This window comes from Atractosteus spatula, chromosome 7 (genome assembly GCF_055471065.1).
Source record: "Atractosteus spatula isolate fAtrSpa1 chromosome 7, fAtrSpa1.hap1, whole genome shotgun sequence".
Lineage (NCBI taxonomy): Eukaryota > Metazoa > Chordata > Actinopteri > Semionotiformes > Lepisosteidae > Atractosteus > Atractosteus spatula.
In genome coordinates this window covers 20,915,515-20,930,405 of record NC_142712.1, presented here as the reverse complement: position 1 = coordinate 20,930,405, position 14,891 = coordinate 20,915,515, and the positions used below count along the sequence as shown (strand labels likewise).

The 14,891-nt window shown below is 39.2% G+C and overlaps 1 protein-coding gene across 1 annotated transcript in view; it reads left to right on the top strand.

Annotated features, from left to right (window-relative positions):
- Positions 1-14,891, top strand: part of synj1 (synaptojanin 1) — a 64,987-nt gene that overhangs the window by 27,283 nt on the left and 22,813 nt on the right. The window contains exons 13-21 of the mRNA XM_088919963.1: positions 2,749-2,914; positions 6,119-6,310; positions 7,949-8,033; positions 8,737-8,877; positions 9,240-9,432; positions 9,767-9,925; positions 11,107-11,263; positions 13,466-13,583; positions 14,442-14,657. Coding sequence (XP_088776089.1) covers positions 2,749-2,914; positions 6,119-6,310; positions 7,949-8,033; positions 8,737-8,877; positions 9,240-9,432; positions 9,767-9,925; positions 11,107-11,263; positions 13,466-13,583; positions 14,442-14,657 — 1,427 coding nt within the window. The remainder of the gene's footprint in view (positions 1-2,748; positions 2,915-6,118; positions 6,311-7,948; positions 8,034-8,736; positions 8,878-9,239; positions 9,433-9,766; positions 9,926-11,106; positions 11,264-13,465; positions 13,584-14,441; positions 14,658-14,891) is intronic.

Below are 14,891 nucleotides of genomic sequence, written 5' to 3'. Positions count from 1 at the left end.
GTAGTTTGCACAGGAAGTATTAAAAAACAACTTTATCTGTTTAGCTTTGATCTTTACTGTGCAACATTACTTTGGTTAACCATGAGTGTGTGCATCTAAACTATGGTTTGAGTGTGTTCGTTTTTATCTGCTTATTCGGTGTATAGATAGGCTGTGAAGACTTTTGTTTTAAAATACTTTTCTATTTTTTACTTGCATGTGTATATCCACTGAACAACTAGCAGCACTGAATAAATACTGCCTTTGAGTTCCTTGCCATGGTTTAAATAAGGAAAAGGCATCTCTGCTGCAGTCATGGAACAAAAACGACCAAAAGAATGTGACAACAAAGCACAACTGTTTATTATAAAGAAAATCTCTTTTAATTTTGTAGCGTGAAAAAAGCCTAGCTTTTGGCTAATTGTATGTTATCTTTATTTAATTGACTGTATTGGAATTAATTTAATGCTTATTTCCTCTTAACTGACTATGTCCTAACTTATTTTCTCATGCTGTCTCTGGACCTTTTTCATGCTCTCTCCACATGGTGAGTTGATGTGTCACATGGTATTATATTTTGCTGAAAGAGGGGAGCATCGAGGTAGTTGAAGGAAAAGCAGGTTTGCTTCGATTTAGGGAAAACTAAGTAGATAAAGATTTTTTTGGTCATAGTTTTTGTGGAGCACCATTAGATCTCAAAGGTATGGCTGTGTCTGGTCAGCACTACAGTATGACGCCTCAAAAGAAACCCAAGTTGCTGTTGTAAGTAGTATTGTTGGTCCAGTAGGTGGCATTCTTCTGTCTAGACCACAGTTTCCAAAATCTGGCTGGGGTGTCTTTCTTCAGGTGAGATGTTAAAATGAGGTTTTACTACTTGCTCATTAAAGATCGCAAGTGTTAACCACAGGATCCTGGTTACATTCCTCTCTAGGTCTGCGCAGTCTGGCCTCCCCTTCAGTTGGTGTTTTAATTTCTCGCTTCTCCTGATCTGCTGTGTAGTAGGAATGCTGGTGCATGATGGCAGCCAGGTGTCACCCAGGTGGAAGCTGTACTTCACTGGTGTTTTGAGATCCTTTGGGATGAAAAGCCCTATACAAATGCGAGGAATTGTAATTGTGCTGGAAATTGTCCTGCTGTTGAACAGGATCGTGACATTAATCAGTCTGAACCTCTTTATTCTAACGTTTTGTTCACTGATGAGAACAGGATGCACCACCCCACCCACTGACTTTCAACCATATTTGTTGGGAAGGGGTGTGTTTAGCCACATGTTCGTGCCATGGGCTGCTGCAGTTTAAACTGATTGGTGCGAGGAAGCATATGGAAGCAGGAGAGGTTCTGTGGTAACAAACTTGAATGTTTTCTTTCTGAATGACAAAGACGTGCTTTACAGTAACCAGGTTTCACAGAGAATTAAATAGTGCTGGGCGATAATTCGATAACGATAATTATCGCGATATAATTTTCCGCGATATATTTTTAACAAAAGTTCAATAAATGTTCGATATGTTTATGCTTTGCGCAAAATACTGCGCGAGTGCGCGTTGCAGACCGGGCAGCTAACGTGGTGTTTGCCCACACGGTGGTGGCTGACAGGATTGTAGTTAAGAGTGGAGAAATGAGCTACACTGAAGCAAATGTAGTGCTGCCAACGACCAGCTCGAAGGACGATGACATCGTCGACAGAATAGGTCATTCAACTTCGTAAAAAGCCAAAATATCTCCAAATTACCGATCAGACATAAAACAGAGCACTTTAAACATTGCAGTCTGTCTGAGCCATCTTCTATGTGTGTTTTATCACACTGCAGTATTTAATTTTCCTGTTAAGATATTTCTTTTGTAAATTTTACTCATGCATATTTTGACATAAAAAAAGACTTGAATACTCTCTACCTCAGATTTGTTTAATGTTTCTGCTGTTTGGCAAGTGTTTGTTGTGTTCTTAAAATAAAGAGTTGTTTAATTTACCAATTAACTGTCTGGTTTCTTCAACTTTCACTCAGGAGAAAAAATCTGCCTTTAAACTTGAAAGAAATAATGATTTGACATTTATCGTGATAATTATCGATATCGACTGATATGAAAATTTTTATCGTGATAATGTTTTTGGCCATATCACCCAGCCCTAGAATTAAAGCAGATACAGAAATTAAACATCTGGTCTGGTGAAGTGTTGTGCCACCCCTTTTTATTTTGTTACTACACTGCTCTTGGTGATTGTTCATTTCATTGGGATTTTAACTGGTAGCCACAGCATCCAACCTTTTTATTTTTTGAATAAGGAATGGAATTGCTGTAGCTGGCAGTGTAATCCTGTCTCACTCAGTGTCAGATTTGTGAAAAGTCAGTAGCAGCCTGATTGTTTTGTGATTTTCTACTTCTGTATTTTAGAATTGGCTTCACCCTTCTGAAATAAGGAAAGGTTCATTGCGCTGGTTGAAGAAATAATCTAAATAGAAAAAAGGAAATTTGCTCCTCGATTGTGGAATGATAATTTTAAAGCCAAAGCTTCAACATATCAGTTGTGAAACATATTAGTGATATTTCTTATTTGACTAACTCGATGGAATATGGGTATTTTTCACTATGGTGCTCTCACTTTCCCTGACACACTTTGAGCCTCAAAGGTGGGAAGCTTTGTGGTTTTGATAAGCTTTATCTGCTCTGCGGTGTATTTCTCAGTCGTTTTAATGGTTGTATTTTAGGAATTGAATTAATGAATGAACGAACATGGAGTGTCAGCTTTTCCCAATTCTTAACCTGCAGGGCGGAAAGTTGAAAGATGGCGCCCGCTCGGTCACCAGAACTATCCAGAACAACTTTTTCGACAGCTCCAAACAGGAAGCAATCGACGTCTTGCGGCTGGGCAGCACTTTGAACAGTGACTTGGCGGACAAGGCTCGCGCTTTACTGACGACCAGCAGTCTGTACGGTGCGTATGGAGAAGCCTGCTTCAGATTTATTAACCTCAGGGGTTAATGATCGTTTCAGCATGATTTTGTTTGTTCTTTTTGGTCCCAAATGGTAAGAGCCATGTAAGAACTTAATTTGCTTACTTCAAAAAATTATTTAGACTGCGACTGATGAGGCTTTAGGGAGATTAGTTTCCAAATTCTGAATCATGCCAACAGTATAAATCCAGAATTCTACTTCAGTCTCTGCTCAACACTTGTCCACAGTTTACAGCTGGATGTTTTGTGCATGTCAGCAGAAAACGTAAGAAAAGGTTACACTTCTTTACACATGACATAAATGTGTACGGGGACAAACAAAACTACAAAATCATGTTGTGGAAGGTTGAATCCCTTCAATTGTGCAAGAAACAGTGAAATGAATCCTGATTCTGATCTTGATTTCTTTCTTTTGCCTTCTTAAACAAGTTGCGTCTGTAGCATTAGACTTTCTTTCTAAAGATTTCTGAGCTCACATTTCAGTATCTGTTGGGCATGTCCTGTGTATTTTTATGCATTTTGATGATATAAGCTAAAAGTTCATGTGATTTCCTCTTTTGCTGTTTTGACTTACATTCTACTTAATATTTGATTAGTGATCTGCAGCACGGAGAAGATACTTTGATTTTTACTCACTGTCATTGTTCATGCACTGATGTGTAACCAATTCTGCTTCTCCTTTTTTCCAATTGCTTCCGCTGTTAGTTTCAGAACCAATTTTGCAATCAGGTACAGTAATTGCATTATTATTGTGTATGCTTATGGAATGTAATGTTACTTTCTCTGCCCTTTTTTCTCGAGACTCATACATTTAAATCTTAGAGTTTATATCTTCTGTGTGTTATGCCGTACATGTGTGTAAGCATTCAATTTGTTCCATTTGGGAAAGCTTTCACTTTTGTCAGCTGCTCCAGTTATACGATGCTAAACTCATTTAGCGTTTGTGTTTCATCTCTGTCTCTGTAGAGAGTTGTTGGTCACTTAGCAGTGACTCCACTGTGACTCAGTAGGAGGACATACTGTAGCTTAACACACAAAAATTATGTGTGAAACAGCAAATTTCCTACTGTTCAAGAGGCTTCCTGCGCCCTCTAGTGAGCTATGGCAGAATTATTTTAGACAGTACAAAGCTCTCTTGGCCATAAAAATATGGTTTGGTATATTAGGGGTTAGGCAGTAGCACGAAATGAGTATTGTATTGTGCAAAACCTTTCTTTGTAGTTAGACGAACATTGTTGCATAACCAATAATTGACTATTTACATTCATTTGCAGGCTGATTTTGATTGCGTATAATTTGTCACTGTCAGATTTCAGACACATGTTTATTAAGTATTGAGTGACATTTCCTGCCAACTTGTTAAAGTCTGGTTTAATTAAAAGTGACTGCTATATGCCAGCTACATTGAGGGGAGACACTTGCAGGAATAGTGTCTTTAAATATCTGTGTTTTTAAACTCACTCTTCAGCACATCAGAGCTCTACTTGACTGCTCAAGCCCCAGTGCCCCTCTGTCATTCCTGGGCTGAATTTCTTTGGCACAAGAAACAAAATTGCTTTTAGGTACTGGGAAGAAAAGCATCCTGCATTTGGTTAATTCCGTCCTTTGGCATGCAGATTTCTCTGAATCTGACTTTAAAATTGTCCCTTTGCAGTTGAAAGAACACTGAAGTGGCCTAAAACAAGTCAGAAGCTTATAGTTTGACAATCTCAATGATTGTTTTTCCCTGATTTGCAGCTGTACATTCAGGGTGTTCAGGTGTCCAAAAACATCACAAAGAAAGAGCTCAACTGATGAATTTACCAGCCGCCGATGAGCCAGATAATGAGCTGTTTTCACTCACAAAAGTGTGACAGTGATGACTCCTTAACAAACCTGTGAACGTCAGTATAAAAAAGAAGTTCCTATTTTAGTTGTGAAAGCAGCACAGTATTAGCACGATGAAGATATGAAGTTAGAAAGCTGACTGCCTGAAATAGCTGAGTAAGACCCACATACTCTAATCAGGGTTCCCACAGTCGTGGAAATCCTGGAAAAGTTATGGAAAATGCAATTTCATTTTCCAGACCTGGAAAAGTTTAGAAAAATGATCAAATTTCCATTAAGTTTTGGAAAAGTCCTGGAATTTTTTTTAATTGATCCCAAATTATCATGGCTGTATCATGTAATTTTGTTCATAAGTTAGCAAGCATTTACAAAGAGGCTGCGGCGTTGGCGTTGCCGTTGCCGTTGCTAACATTACGCATTATAGTGTCGTGTCAGACCCTCTCGCAGACCGTAAGCTAGCCTAGCACCTGTGTCAAAATGCCAGGTAAATGTGTTTTCAGTGACCTCTGGTTAGCAGATGAAAAATACAAGCTATGCCCAGGACATGCAAGATGTAAATTATGCAGGAAAAGAAGTTATGGAAAAGTCATGGAAAAGTTTTCGAATTTTATTGGTAAAAATGAGTGGGAACCCTGTCTAATGCAAAATGCAAAGCTTACAGATTCAACACATCATTAACTCATATGGTAACAGACTCAATAGATAAAATACATTAAACACAGAAGTCGAGCCAGCTACTATTAAGTAAAATGGATAAAGCCATTAATAACAACAATAATGATACAATTGTTACTGAGGCAGAATTATTCAGTAGGAAAGTATTACCAGCTCAAGTCTTTTGCTTTTCACTTTTGCTTAAAGTGGCAGCAGTCTGGCCATGAAGGCAATGCCGTCTGAAGCCCCACACAGCCAAGGGACTGCCGTCTTAGTGCTGGTGAAAGGATAAAGGAGGGGTTTAGGCTGGACTTGAGACCTGCGTGAAAAGAAAATACATGTTAATGACATAGACTTACATTGCAGGTTTTTATTTTGGTGTCTGTGGACTTGAGGCCTACAATGTAGGTTCCCAGATATTAGCAGCAGCAAAGAAGAACGGGTGCTTTGATGAGCTTTTCATTAGAGGTTTGCAATAAAAGATATTGAAAGTGGAACTGTCGACTCTGTCTGCGGAGTGGGCATGTACCGTGTGTTTCTTCACCAGAAAAATGACAGAAACCTGAAAGAGATGCACTTCAGATGCAGCTGCTGTAATTCTGAACCTAACTTTCTCAGTGTGAAACTGCACTGAAGGAAATGGTCTTGGGGAGGATTGTAATTTGTGACTGTAGTGTGTAATTGTATTCTTTTTCCTGTTGTAGCCTCTCCCAGAGTCCTGCTGGGCATGTGCCAGAACTACTGTAAGTACACAAAACCCAAGCAGGTTCAAGTGTGTGTGGGCACGTGGAACGTGAATGGAGGCAAGCAGTTTCGAAGTATTGCCTTCCGCAATCAGACCCTCACCGACTGGCTGCTGGATGCTCCGAAAATAGCAGGCAATCCTGACTTTCAAGGTGAGAACCAAGAAATGTTTCAGCATCCTTCCTTTAGGTAACACACTTACGTGTGTGTGTGTGTGTGTGTGTGTGTGTAAGTGGTGTGATGAGTGATCTTAATATGTAAACAACCCTTGGTAGGATTAAAAATTTCGGTCAGCTCCTCATCATTAATCTTTAGTTAATTGGCTTCTGGGAAAAATGGACCTTGTTTGAGTGTGTGTGTTTGTGTGTGTGCCCTGAGATGGACTGGCACCCCACCAGAATGTATCCTGCCTTGTGCCCAGTGCTTGCTGGGATAGGCTCTGGCTACCCCACGACCCTGTATTGGATGAAGAGGTTAGAAAATGGATGGATAATATTAAAAGTAGTGTTAGTTCTGTCCAAAATGCCAAATAGAATTGATTACACTCCTATTGGATTATTCAGATGTTTACTGGAGTAAAATGACATGCCTTAGATTAAATTTAAAGATATATTTTATCTATGTGAAGGAATTTTGCACATATTAGTTAACAATATTTTAAATGTGTCATACTGTACATATTTCACATCAGCTCACCCCATGGGATCCTAGAATTACAATTGTAAAAAAATACAGCTACACTCTGTCTAGCACTACATCTAATGGTCAAAAAAGCTTATACTGCAAATTTGCTTACTGCATAAACTGTGATACTTTGAAAGCTTACTATTTATCCATTGCATGTATGTAAGATAAATATTGTTTGAATTGCGGTTGTTCTTTTTGCATTGTAAACAGCTTTAAAATTGTAATTAGAACATAAAGCTTTAAACATCACCAGAAATGTATTAAATGTTTGTAAATAGTTACTTCTCTTTTGTTTCTAATTAAAATTAGTTATTCTATCTCCAATATTGTTCATAATTTAGTTAAGCAACAGTGTATAGTATTTTGCATTAATTATTAATATGACCTTCACAAATGGAGTACTGTCAAAGCTTAGTAGCAATGCATCTGTTGCTTAATTAGCACCTCTGAAAAAAGAGCTTATATAAACCTAGCAAAATATGATTAAATACATTTCTGTAAATGATCAAAATTCATGATTCATGATCATGATTGGTTGCTTCTCAAAACTATGCATCCTGGAAGGACTTTTTGCAGTTGTTTATTAATATAAATATGTATCAGTCATTTTGGAGATAAACTTGCTTTTCTTGAATGCGGTGTGTTTTAGAACATGACCTTAATGTGACCCTCCTTTCAGCCATTGAGCGGCCATTAGAGAAGGAAAGCAAAAAGACTTTATTACGCTTCATCTAGTTATGACTAGAAAACAGTATTCTGTTCTTGTAATGTCTTTTTTGAATTAAACAATTTTTTAATTAGATTGGTTGCGTCTGATCTCGAGGTCACAGGGTTACGTTCGCTTATTCAGGAAGAACAAGTACATGCTTCCGAAAAGACTGATGCATGTTAGGTTCATTAATCATTTAAAATTCCCTGTAATGTAATGTTGATTTTGGCCCTTCAAATGATGATCTGGAAGGCATGTAAACATCATCTAATGAAAGAACTGAATGAAAACCAGATGGCACTGTGGCAGTCCAGGATCAAAAGTACAGTTCAGCAATAGGTTTTATTTCAAAGCTGATCAGGTTGTTTTATATGAATACCTATACATCCTTCAGACAGCAGAAGAAACCCTATTGACATATTTGCCATTGGATTTGAAGAAATGGTGGAACTGAATGCTGGAAATATTGTCAGTGCAAGGTAATGCCATTTTTCCTTGTAAAACCATGTTGATGTTATCAGACAATAATAATCTGCTACACAACTGCTAAATTGTACTACCTCAAAAAGGAAACTGAATGGAATGGTAACATGTACAGTACATAACAATGTATATTACTTTTCTAAAATAGCTTGTACTTCAGTCATCCAGATATTCAAGTTCTACATTTTTTTTTCCCATACATCAGATAGAAGGTGAAAATAAAAGTCAGAAAGTCAGAATCTTGTTTTGCTGCCATTATCGTGATGATTGCAAGGCACCTGTGCCTCACTGACACTATCTCACACTTGTGGAATGTTATTCCAAACATTGGCGTGTTCCCTGTGCGAGTTGAGACGTGTGTGGTGAGTTCACCAGGCAGCCCACATGGATCTTAGAGCTGGCCGTGGAAGAAAGTAACATGCCAGACTCTATCAGACACCGTGAGCAATGTGATTGTGGACATTATCCTGTAGCAAGAATGATAAGCTTGAGAACATTGTTGCTGCTGGATGGCTGTCAATACACGGTGTCCAGCTGTGTTCTTTTACTTGTGGTAGTGCCTTTAGCCTGTAACAGACTCTGCCGCTGTGGCTGTTGTGTCTGCTTTTAACCAAAACCTATTTAAACTTTCTAATTTCATCGTTTTGTCTAATGTGATTGGTGTCAGTTTTTTTTTAATGAATGAATGCTTTGTTTCAGCACTACCAATCAGAAACTATGGGCAGCTGAGCTCCAGAAGAATATTTCCAGAGATAATAAGTATGTGCTGCTGGCCTCAGAGCAGCTTGTGGGAGTCTGTCTCTTTGTCTTCATCAGACCCCAGCACGCCCCATATATCCGGTAAGAATGCAAGCAGTCTTTATGCGTTTCCCTTTACGTTGTTGAATATCCAACTGCTGACTCCTGACCTTAGCAGGATTTGGCCAGCTGGGCTCTGCTGCCGGAGATATTCCAGAAACAGCTGTTTAATGACATGGGTCTGACTCAAGCGAGCGATGTCTGGTTTTATGTGATGTAGCGCCATGTTTCTTAATTGCCCTGTGAAACTTCCAGTGGCAGTTGCAGTCCAATTAGAAGTGTGTAGCTCTTAAGGGAAATCCAAGCTAAATTAATTACTTGAACAACAGTGGAAATAAGAATTCTGCAATGAGGGAGGTCACATCCTTAAAGGAACTGGGGTTTTCAAAACATGTCGTTTTCAGGGACGTTGCCGTGGATACGGTGAAAACGGGCATGGGGGGAGCCACAGGGAACAAAGGCGCGGTGGCGATCCGCATGCTCTTCCACACCACCAGCATCTGCTTCGTCTGCTCGCACTTCGCTGCCGGGCAGTCCCAGGTCAAGGAGAGGAATGACGATTACAACGAAATCGCACGGAAGCTTAGCTTCCCAATGGTAATGCTTTCCAGTAAAGGTTAAAATTCCCATATTGTTGCTGTAGACAAGAGATTAATAACAGTGAAGAGGTCACCTGTGTCTGTAATAAACCTTATTAGTGATTGAAACTGTTATTCTTGGCCATTGACAACTTACATAGGAAGCACACAGCTTGCAGTGCACAGCTGCAAGGAGGAAAAATAAGATGTCCTCAGTAGGATGTGCACTTAGAAATATTCTCGAAAATGCAAGAGTTATAAATCTTACAACCTTACAGCTACTTGTTGGAGTAGCCCCAATACACACCATTTCGTATTGTCTTTTCTATGCTCCTGTGTTTCTGTGCTTCCAGGGAAGACTGCTTTTCTCTCATGATTATGTCTTCTGGTGTGGGGACTTCAACTATCGCATCGACCTTCTCAATGAGGAAGTGAAGGAGCTGATTCGCCAGCGGAACTGGGATGCTCTCACAGCGGGAGACCAGCTGATCAACCAGAAGAACGCTGGGCAGGTACCCCTCTCACTGTATTTGTGTGCAGTGTGCTTCTTTCTCTCCACATGACACGCTCTGTCTTTAGAACAGGAACACAGGCTGCCCTGGAGAACCGGGAGCTGATGTGTACATGTGTGCTGGATACAAGCCAGCTAGAAGAGAATGAGTGATGGTTATGGACAGGAGATTAGTGACACAGGGAGAAAAAGCAAACCAAGTTAGAATAAAGGCCTGTAGAATCACTGTGTGTGGGAGAACATTATTGGCCAACTGTAAGACTTTTCCCATAGCTGTGTGAAGGTGTTTTTAATCTTGTGTTTTGAAAAGAACTAAACCCTCTAACATCACATCCAAAAAGAACCTAAATATCTGTTGTGAATTGACAGTAATAAGAAACTAAGAAAGGGACCAGAATTTCATGAAAAAATTTGGTTTAAACCATATACAACTTGGGCCAAGTTGTTCCCTCTGTCAGTGACTATAACCTTCAAAGTTTTGATTATAAACAGTGTTATCCCAAAGTTCTACAATAAAGACAAAAGTCAATATCCCTAAAAATATTTAAAGAAGGACATCTGGAACACCCTGCACCTAATATTCACAACAGGAATATATGTTTTGTTGCATTAAGATGTGAAATATATGAATCCTAATGAGTATCAGCTTTTATAAACAAATTAGATACTAAGTCTCAAGGCATGTGCAAACTTTAAGGATCATTTTGATGCTGTTAAAGAATCTCAGAGCTGCACTGAATCCAGTCAGGACCTTCCTGTCTTGTTGATCTCTCTGACACTGTTGTCCATAGTTTTCTCACATCCATAGACCAATCTCTGAGGATCTTATTTTGAAATGATTCATTAGTTGTTCAAAGTTTCTAGAATACAATAATTGCACCCTTAACATTGGCTGGCTGCACTTAACATACGTATACTGTAAACACATTTCTCACTCTTTTGTTTCTATAATGCTAGAAAGAAAACAATCTTTAAAAAAAGTTTTAAAAAATGTAAAAAATAAATAAGAATCTAATAAAAAGTAACAAGAATCTACAAAAAAACCAAAATAAATCTAGTTCTGTACAAATGTATGACATGAAAATGAACCCTGACCTGGTTTCTTGGTGAGGGTTAGGTTTGTTAGCTATATTTGGTATATGTATAATCTTGTCAAAATATTTGACTTTTCTTTCATCACAGATTTTCAGAGGGTTTTTGGAAGGAAAAATCGATTTCCCTCCCACCTACAAATATGACTTGTTTTCAGACGACTATGACACAAGTGAGAAATGCCGGACTCCAGCTTGGACAGACCGCGTGCTCTGGAAGAGAAGGAAGTGGACTTTTGACAAGTCTGGTGAGAGGATGGACTTGAGTCTGAAGGCTGTATTACGAATCTAAAACACTGTGTGTCATGGCCTGTGGCTATGCTGAACCCTTATATTGCAAAATGTGAAAAGGCACTTGTAGTAGTTGGAACAGTGGTAAGCACTGCTGTCTCGCAGTGCTGTGGCCCTGGGTTCAATTCCCAGGGTGCCATCTGCTTTTGTATGTTCTCCCATGTTTGCATTTGTTTACTCCAGCTGCTCTGGTTTCCTCCCACAGTTCAAAGTCATACTCGTAGATTAATTGACTTCTGAGAAAAATTGGCCCTAGCACGAGTATGTGAGACCCTGAACTAAAAGAATCGATTAGAAAAAGGATGGATGGAATGATGGCCCTTGCAGCAGCAGCAACAACATCGTGCAACATGGCAGCACATTCTCATTAGCTGCATCTCTAAAACGTACTTGTAAGAACGTAAAGGTAGCAGGCAAAGGAGGCCGTTAATAAGAACATAGTTTGTTCCGTACTCCCACAACCCTTTGAGCAAAGACATCCCTCCTGTTCACAGTTTAAAAGCACTATCATATATATCTATACATTGCAAATCAAAAGGCCATTTCAGGTTGGTGATGTACAGTATACAGCAACATAAACTTCAGTATACTAGACTTGCAAGATTAAAAAACAGAGTAAATGTGTCAAACAGATACAAACCTGCAGCATCCTGGATTTGTACCTAGAATTGAGCAGATTCTAAACAGAAAGCTGTATTCTTTACCATCATGAGTAAACCACACTTCTCAAAGAAAACACTTTGCTGTTTCCGGGTTTGGTCTCCTCCTTCTCTTCACAGGCCCACAGATCTCTGCATCCTGCTGGGCAAATGGAGCTTCTGTGCTGCTTGTTTGTTAAATGTCAAGTTTACACAAACACAACTATCATTAGTAACAGACGGGCTCACACTTTGGGGGATCATTGTGTACTGCAGTGTTAAGGACCGTATTTGCAACAGGCACTTAGGTTCCTTAGGGGAAACAACAATTTTGAAAAAAGCAATGTGTAGATGTAAAGGCTCAATATTCTAATATTAAAAGTGGACCGGAGGGTTTTGGTCGCAAGAATCTTTTGCAGTTTCCTGTGTATTTAAACAGACCACTTAAAAGAATAATTTGCTGTAAGAAGCGTATGTCCGTTATCTTATACAATAACATTACTGTTTGTGTATACCAGAAAGCATCCAGATATCCCATGATAAAGGAACGTGGATGTTAATTTAAAAATGTAAATGACGGGGTTCTATTTTTTTTTTCTTGAGCATTTTGTTCTTTGCTAACGTGCAGTGCGTTGAGATCAGTAGCCAAAATTTAGACACCTCACGGTGCCCCGAGTAGTGAATTGAACAGATTCTGTTCACTGGGCTGGAGTTCTGCCCCGACTGCCGTGTGACAGGGCTTAATTCTCACAGCCCACTCAGGCAGCAGCCAAAGCACCGCCACAGCAATCCGGGTTTAAGAGAATTAATGTCTTAGCAAAGAGGTTCATTTAAACCCTGTCTCAAGCCTTTACTGCTAATTTTAATTATTTTCCTCCAGGCAGATATAATTTTTTTCCTTGTGTAGTTCTCAATATATAAGGAAAAAAGAAAGGTTAACAAACAAGATGGGACCATCTGGCCTGTTGAGTAGTTAGCAGTTCATTGATCTTATCCAGCCAATTCTTGAAGAAAGTCAAAGTATCGGCTTCAATCACATGTCTGGGTAGCTTGTTTCAGATACCCACAACCCTTTGGATAAAGAAGTGCCTCCTGTTCTTGGATTTAAATGCACTTGCATGCAGTTATACCTTCTGTCCTCTAGTTTGTGTTTCACTGCATTTCAGGTCCACTTGTAGTTTATATTTATATCATCTTAGTTTTTATTTATGTATCATTTCTTTAATATTTAACTTATGTAACCTTGTTTGTTTTTTAACCTATGTAAATTGATTTTCCCAGATGGGTTTAATGTAGCTGTTATAGGTCAGTATTAATTATTGATTAACTGTGTTTCCTTTCTTCCTGTCAGTTAAATTGGTTACCTGGGTCATCTGTTTTTTTCATTCACATATCAGCCAAAAGCACTGCTGCACTACAGTCAGTCCTATAAGCAGTGTGTTTTGCACTTGCTTCAACATTTGTTGAAATTTCACAGAAATTCCTTTTTTTGTGCCAATGCTGTGTTTTTGTATCTTAAAGCTGAGGACATTAGTCTGGTGAACGCATGTGTGAATGAAGAAGACAAGTTCAAGTACACATGGACTCCTGGCACCCTTCTGCATTACGGCAGAGCAGAATTAAAGACATCAGATCACAGGTATCCTAATGTCAGAAGATCTATTGTTTCTTCCAGAGAGCATGGCTGTATAGTTTTTTTAAGCAGTACTTGTATATCAGGTGCTCATCAGAAACATCTTGACACACTTGTCTTAAACCCCAGTTGTGTGGTACACACTTGCTGGCCAGACTGCTACAAAGAGCATGTTTGGCTTTGAACAAGATGTGGTACTGTATCTGTTCCACAAGGTTTCTCAAAAAAGTACGGCCGAATTCTGAAAATCTCTGTGCTCTCAGCTCTCAAATGGCACAGACTTGTAGGTCCCTGCACAAATTAATCGACAGGAACGTTTCACTCTCTGACCCAAAAACGGACCACATTATTCCTATATTGTCTAAAAAACAGCTGTCTGTGATGAACATCTACATGCTGTATTTATAGATTTGTCTTCCAGCCCAAAATCGTCTTCTCACAGGACCACTGTTGTTTATAGCTGTGATGAAGTTAACAGTTTGTGGGACACTGCAGTTGTTCCTTTTATAGGGTTAAGGTTTGGCAACTCTTGCTGCCAGAGAAGGCGATAAGTCTTCCTCAGAGTGTTCCTGAGGAAACTTTGCTGTGCCCACCAGCGAGAGAGATTATTCTTATTACTGGTGGCCTTCTGATATTATGGCAGGAGAAGTGTAGTAAGTAAATTTCTGGTGATGCATTTTGAATTAACATACAGGGTCATTGCATTTCTGTTAAAACTGCTTGGTGTCATCAGTGAGATATTGGTTTAAGTCTCTTTGATTAAAGTTACATGGCATTTTATTTTTCATGCTAAATCTGAGTAAAGTGGGCTTTTTTGCATTGGTATTGCACAGTTTGCCTGAGCTGAGTTTTGTCTGTGCCTAGGCCAGTAGTCGCTGTCCTTGATGTGGATGTGCTGGAGGTGGACCCGGAGGCTCGTCACCAAATCTATAAAGAGGTTATTGCAGAGCAGGGGCCTCCGGACGGCACCGTGCTGGTCTCCTTGAGCAGCTCCACTCCTGAAGACGACTACTTTGATGACAATCTGATTGACCACTTGCTGCAGCAGTTTGCTGCATGCGGGGAAGTCATTCTTATTAGGTAGGAAACTTTGTTTCACCTTAATCGATCACTTTACATGGAAAAAAATATATAAATTATAAATGAGATATATTATAAATTGCAAACAAAAGATATACTATATGGGAATATATTCAACAATATATGACTAGAGTTCTCTTTTTGTATAATGGAACATTACAACAAAGGTTAAATGCAAGTGGAGGCCATTCAGTAAATTGTGCTAGTTTGTTTCAAGAATCTCAATCAGCCATT